Here is a 7,037-nt window from a genome sequence, read left to right as displayed (position 1 = left end):
ATATTATTATTTTGAGACATTTCTTAAAAAGAAGTTTTAATTTACGAAGGCTAAAAAGAAGTTTTAGTATAATTAGGTTGAGACAAATGGTGAAAATCTGTCCTAAATACCAATATTCCTTCCAACTTCCGATTATATTTGGACGGGCTATATTTTTATTCTTAACCTTAGAGTTACTTTCTCCCTCCCTCAATTTAGGAGGATCTATAGTGTTTCCACACTTCACTCCAGCATGGCTCGAACCCAGGACCTAATGGTCGTGGTTGTGGTGAGCAAACGCTAATCCTAGTCCTTTACCTTCTCTACCCACATGAACATGAATGTAGAAATAGTTAAGTCACTTCCTCTTCCAATCATGTTAATTGGCTATTTTGCAATACGAACTAAGCCCAAAACTAGACTATAGAAGTTTGGCTCAATATTATTGACATATAGTATTAGCTTGACCATGAGTTTTTGTAAATGCCAAATTTCATTAGTTGAATTTCCAGAAAAAAATACCAAAATAGTGGGTTTAAAATGAATTGCAAATAAAAAATTCCTAATCCTTGTCAAATTATTTTTTAAAGCAACTTTCTGTCCAAACACAACTCGGCTTTCCACAAAAAAATTTCCCCTTCCAACCTCAAAATACAATTTCCTTTTCAAACTCAAATATTGTCAAATACGGAAATACCTACTAAATTCAGAGGAACCGTCCAAATGCAGGAAATACAGATAGGAAGGCAGTAGCCAGTGCGTATTTATGTATTTCCTTTATTAATATTATTTCTCGTTTTTCTTTTCCATTTCTAATTAGGAGTAAAATATTTATAAAATCACTTCCTCCGTAAATCCTTTACTTGCACTCATTGTTCTCTTCTCCAGCAAAAGTGTCCCTCTCTCTCTTCGCAGTTGCTCTCGATTTATCGGCTGCGCCCTAATTTAGATCTCGAAAAAGCTTTGACGATGAGTCACCAGGCCGAGTCATCTGACTCGTGAGTACTCTCTCCTTCGTTTTCACATCTTCTCGATCGGTTATTCGACTGAGTTGTTTTTAACTTTGAAATCGCTTCTAGAAAGTTCTGAGATTTGTATTTAATTCTTCGTTTTCTTACTTTTCAGAAAAGGTGCGAAGAAGGATTTCTCTACGGCCATTTTGGAGCGGAAGAAGTCTCCAAATCGGCTTGTCGTTGACGAGGCGGTCAACGATGATAACTCCGTCGTCGCCCTAAATCCTGCCACCATGGAGAAGCTCCAGCTCTTCCGTGGAGATACAATTCTCATCAAGGTTTTTAATTATCCTACCTATTTAGTGGTTTCCTCCTAAATCTCGAGTTTTTAGGGTTTTGATGTGGATAATCTGATTGTTTACAGTGAGGGTAACTTTGTTAGCATTTGATTATTTGGTTGCTTAGGTCAACTTCTAAATTGCTTTGTTATTTGTCGGTGAATCTGGTGGATTAGAGACTTATATGTCAGTGTAAGGATATGTATGAGATTAGAAGATTTCTAGTTGTAGAGAATCCTTCATTATCTTAAAAGGCAAATTATTTGGCTTTGGTATGAAATGGACTAGAATATAGCAAAACATATACAGAGAATTATAGCTGACTCTAATTAATTTCAGATTGAGATATAGCTGATTGATTGCTGATTTATATACTGCTACCCGCTGCATATGCAAGTGAATTTTGTGATGTGTGGTTCTAACTCTCTTCCTATATGTTTTAGAGCCTCAATTACCTCTAGATCTGTGTAGAATATTGGTACATTTACAATTTTGTATTAGGTTAGGGTGTCAGATTGTTCTCATGGTAGATTTCGATTTTGTTTTCATATTTCGCACTGCTACTTGGATTTTGTAGCTCTAGTCAAGTGTGACAAGCTAGCTTGTCCTTGTCAGTATGGGGGATAATTAGGGTTTCTAGCTTATGATGTGTCATTGAGTCTGTACTCTGTTGATCCTTGATGACCAGATGTTTGTGGGTTCTATAAGTGACTTGGTATTCGGCTAATATTACATCATTAGGGGATAAGCCTTTCTGAATCTTAGTAGACATATACCATTTTGAGAATACTGTCACTTTCGAAGCAAATGAAACCAAGTTTGACATGATGAATTATGGCGTAGTTGTTATGTTCTCGCTTTATATAATTGTGCGCTCAAACAATGATGCAGAAAGTGTTTATGAGAAACCGTCGATTCTTTTAGTTTCAACTTTGAGGAGTATAATTACTGTACTACATTCATATATGCATATATGGGGTACTTTAGTTTCTTGTAAAATAGTTCGCTTCACTTTAAAGAAGCGTGTGCTTTAATTCTCGCTTTTCGCTTCAAGCCCCACTGATCTTGGTTTTTTTTTTTTTTCGCGCTTTTTTTTTGCCATTAAAAACAATGGTTGTAATTTTCTCATGATGCTTGTGGTTTAATTTTAACAACTAGTTAAAAATGAGGTTACCTCTCTGATTCTGTTTGCATATTTGTCTGCCTGTCTATCCAATTAACTCATTAGTTTTCTGCTGCATTTTATCCAGGGAAAGAAAAGGAAGGATACAGTTGTCATTGCCCTTGCTGATGAAACGTGCGACGAGCCGAAGATTAGGATGAACAAGGTTGTCCGTTCAAATTTGAGGGTTCGGCTTGGAGATGTTGTGTCTGTGCACCAATGTCCAGATGTTAAGTATGGAAAGCGTGTGCACATACTTCCCATAGATGATACAATAGAAGGTCTCACCGGGGATTTGTTTGATGCTTTCTTGAAACGTAAGTGTGTTACTTTCCAATTGCAAGTGCAGTTTGACAATCTTTAAGGTTTTATTCTTGGTAGCATAGTGGTGTAGTATCACGATGCATTTTCATGCAGTTATCAGGATATTATTTACAATGTACTCAGTCTCCTTCGAGTCTCATCCAGGCTGCACTTAGAATCAGGATTAATACTATAAATCACTTTTCTCTGCTTAGAATCGAGATTAATACTATAAATCACTTTAGAGATGGTAGTACAGGAGAATTCTAGTTTTTTGGCTGAATGTGGAGTTGCCTGCCCTCCTCTATTGTGCATCTCTTTTGGAATTCTCCATTGTTTTTTAAATTATCTCCAATTCATGGTCTTCCCTAGATTTTGTACATTCTACTCTTTGATTTTGTCGATTGGCAGTGAAAAACAGAGGTTAAAGGTTGTCTTCTTTACTAGCAAATTTGTGTCCACCTCAAATTTGTGAAAAATAGAGGTTAAAGGAAATTTGTGAGCTCTGTTTGTGTTGACCTCAACTTTAAACGACTTTCTTTTTGCAGCTTACTTTTTGGAAGCATATCGTCCTTTGAGGAAAGGGGACAATTTCCTTGTTAGAGGAGGGATGAGAAGTGTGGAATTTAAAGTCATCGAGACTGACCCTGGGGAGTATTGTGTTGTTGCTCCAGACACAGAAATCTTTTGTGAGGGGGAGCCTGTTAAAAGGGAGGATGAGGAGAGACTGGATGAAGTTGGCTATGATGATGTTGGTGGTGTGAGAAAACAGATGGCTCAGATTCGTGAATTGGTGGAATTACCATTGAGGCATCCGCAGCTTTTTAAATCCATTGGTGTGAAACCACCAAAGGGGATTTTACTTTATGGACCCCCTGGATCTGGGAAGACCCTGATAGCCAGAGCTGTGGCTAATGAAACAGGTGCATTTTTCTTTTGCATTAATGGACCAGAAATCATGTCCAAATTGGCTGGAGAGAGTGAAAGCAATCTCAGGAAGGCGTTTGAAGAGGCTGAAAAAAATGCTCCATCTATTATATTCATTGATGAAATTGATTCAATTGCTCCCAAGCGAGAGAAGACACATGGTGAAGTTGAGAGAAGGATTGTTTCACAGCTCCTGACACTGATGGATGGATTGAAATCTCGTGCTCATGTCATAGTTATGGGAGCTACCAATCGTCCTAACAGCATTGATCCTGCTCTCAGAAGGTTTGGTAGGTTTGATAGGGAAATTGACATTGGTGTTCCTGATGAAGTTGGACGCCTTGAAGTTCTTCGTATTCATACCAAGAATATGAAGCTTGCAGAAGAAGTGAGCCAACTTATTGAATATTTCTTTTTCTTTTTTTGTTTTGTTTTGTTTTGGGATCAACTTGTGACATAATGATGAATATTTGATTCTGCAGGTTGATTTGGAAAGAATCTCAAAAGATACACATGGTTATGTTGGTGCAGATCTTGCTGCTCTTTGCACTGAAGCTGCACTTCAGTGTATTAGAGAGAAAATGGATGTCATTGATCTTGAAGATGATTCCATTGATGCTGAAATATTGAATTCAATGGCTGTCACGAATGAGCACTTCCAAACTGCTCTAGGAACAAGCAATCCATCCGCATTGCGTGAAACAGTAAGTAGCCTATTACAACCCAGTTATGTAATTTGGCTTGGTACCTTATCATGTGCAATGCCCATTGTTGGTTATGATTCTTTTGTCATTTTGTCTGTATGGGGTTTGTGGATGGAATAAATGGATTTTGTTATTTTAGTTCACAAATTTATTCGGTTCTTTTGTGAAAACTATACGCAGGTTGTTGAAGTGCCTAATGTCTCATGGGAAGACATTGGAGGCCTTGAAAATGTCAAAAGAGAGCTTCAAGAGGTAATGTACTTCAATAAATTGGACTTGATGCATTCATATAAGTTCTGTGGTTTAGAGGGTTTCATCACTGCTCTTGTTTCATTTCATGTAGACTGTTCAATATCCTGTGGAGCATCCAGAGAAGTTCGAGAAGTTTGGTATGTCACCTTCAAAAGGTGTTCTTTTCTATGGTCCTCCAGGATGTGGGAAAACTCTTCTTGCCAAGGCAATTGCAAATGAATGTCAAGCCAATTTCATCAGTGTCAAAGGACCTGAGCTGCTCACCATGTGGTTTGGAGAGAGTGAGGCCAATGTCCGTGAAATTTTTGACAAGGCCAGACAATCTGCACCCTGTGTCCTTTTCTTTGATGAGCTCGACTCTATTGCTACTCAGGTAAAATGGTTTTTGAGTATACCAAAATGGTTGTAAGCAAACACGAGCAATTTTTGATGGATTTTCCTGGACTTTGTGGCAGCACAAATCCCAATCTGCCGATTAAGTATATATAAGTAAATAAGTCTGTAAAAAAGGAGGGCAAAAAAGGAAAAAAGAAGTTATCCTTGTATCACTGCTTACTAAGAATGGTGCTCGACTTTATTGCAGAGGGGAAGCAGTGTTGGAGATGCTGGTGGAGCAGCTGATCGGGTTCTGAACCAACTTCTGACTGAAATGGATGGCATGAACGCTAAGAAGACCGTTTTTATAATTGGGGCCACAAACAGGCCTGATATAATTGACCCTGCACTTCTGCGACCTGGTCGACTTGACCAGTTAATTTATATCCCACTCCCAGATGAAGACTCGCGCCATCAGATTTTCAAGGCGTGTCTTAGAAAATCTCCCCTCTCAAAAGATGTTGATTTGAGAGCTCTTGCCAAATATACTCAGGGATTCAGTGGAGCTGATATCACTGAGATCTGTCAACGTGCCTGCAAATATGCCATAAGGGAGAACATTGAGAAAGTATGCTCTTCATCTGCTCTTTAATTTATTATATTTGGTTTTGTTCTTTTAAATCTGAGGTCACATCAACTGTGTTTGTTCTTGTAGCTTTTTATCTGTGTTTACTGCTGTACATCTACTGATATTGGGAGGCAAATCGAGGATTTTAAATTAGTTGGTGGAGAGTCACTTAGTATAAAGATATATCCCTAAAAACATGTCAACCATATGTGTGTGCATGATTGTGTGTTTGTATGCGTGTATGTGCCAGCACATGCTGCTGCACAGGTGGATCTGCCACTGCTGATACTTTTCTAGGACAACATTTTAGTTTTTTTTGTGTCATCATGCTGAATATTGAAGCGAAGGTGCTCTGCTGTACTTAGCTTAAAAAAGGTGCTCTGCCGTACTTTATTAGTGGCTTTTGTATGTTACCTTTTCATAAAAAGAAAAAAAAACCTTTATTACTGGCTTTTGTCTTCTCTAGTTTCACTGGTTTGCCGAAACAAATATCTGTAGTCAAGTTTTATCCCCTCCCCATTCTTGAAAAACAACAATGTGCTGTGTGTCTCTTGCTTTAAATTCCATGTTAACGTGCTATCTGGTATCTTATATTGATGTTTGCAGTCGGATAACCACTTTCTTCAAAATTAAGTTAATGGGCATATTTGACGTTCTAATCCTTGTCAAATGGTGTTCTTATTACAGGATATAGAAAAGGAAAGGAAACGAAGTGAGAATCCTGATTCTATGGATGAGGATGCTGATGATGAGATAGCAGAGATTACGCCCTCGCATTTTGAGGAGTCGATGAAGTATGCACGACGAAGTGTGAGTGACGCAGATATACGTAAATACCAGGCATTTGCTCAGACCTTACAGCAATCTCGAGGTTTTGGAACTGAATTTCGGTTTGCTGAGACAAGTGGTGGGGCTGCTGCAACTGACCCCTTTGCAACTTCTAATGCTGGAGCTGATGATGATGACTTGTATAGCTAAAGTTATTGACTATCTTGTTATTCTGCTGCGGCATCTCTTTTTCCTTATTGCAATAGAGTTGCCTAAACAATTTACTTCTAGGACAATGTCTGGAATTAGTACTTTGTTTCTGGAAGCTGTTGGGCTACTTGCTTAACTTCTGGTTTATTTATGCCCACTCTTTAATGTTGTTATCTTGAGGTTCTATGGACATTTTTAAATACCTCAATAGCTTTGCTAATATAGTGGACACTTTGTTATTATCCTCTTATTATTTATTCCCGTTTGATGAACAGCATGCCTTTGTGTATTAGGTGCTAATTTCCCTTGGCGGGTATCCCTTAAAACTCTACACCAGTCTCCGTGAAATATTATAGTACCTTGGTATTACTGAGACTTTTTTAATTAGAAGTCCAATCGCAGCCGCAGGTGAGGTTTTGTTGAAATTACTTGGTGTATGTATGAGAGCAAATAGACGCAGTATATAATAGCGTGAATTTTTGGAAATGTGATCTATTT

The 7,037-nt window shown here is 38.1% G+C and overlaps 1 protein-coding gene across 1 annotated transcript; it reads left to right on the top strand.

Annotated features, from left to right (window-relative positions):
* On the top strand, positions 831-6,789 carry LOC109225846 (cell division cycle protein 48 homolog). The gene is made up of 9 exons (XM_019390636.1): positions 831-977; positions 1,105-1,270; positions 2,521-2,749; positions 3,284-4,050; positions 4,145-4,366; positions 4,547-4,618; positions 4,710-4,991; positions 5,202-5,561; positions 6,249-6,789. The coding sequence occupies exons 1-9, from the start codon at positions 949-951 to the stop codon at positions 6,537-6,539; spliced, it is 2,418 nt and encodes an 805-aa protein (XP_019246181.1). The 5' UTR covers positions 831-948; the 3' UTR covers positions 6,540-6,789.

The sequence above is a fragment of the Nicotiana attenuata genome, chromosome 1 (genome assembly GCF_001879085.1).
Source record: "Nicotiana attenuata strain UT chromosome 1, NIATTr2, whole genome shotgun sequence".
In the NCBI taxonomy this organism is placed as follows: Eukaryota; Viridiplantae; Streptophyta; class Magnoliopsida; order Solanales; family Solanaceae; genus Nicotiana; species Nicotiana attenuata.
The sequence above is the reverse complement of the archived record's forward strand: the minus strand, read 5'-3'. Positions and strand labels throughout refer to the sequence as shown.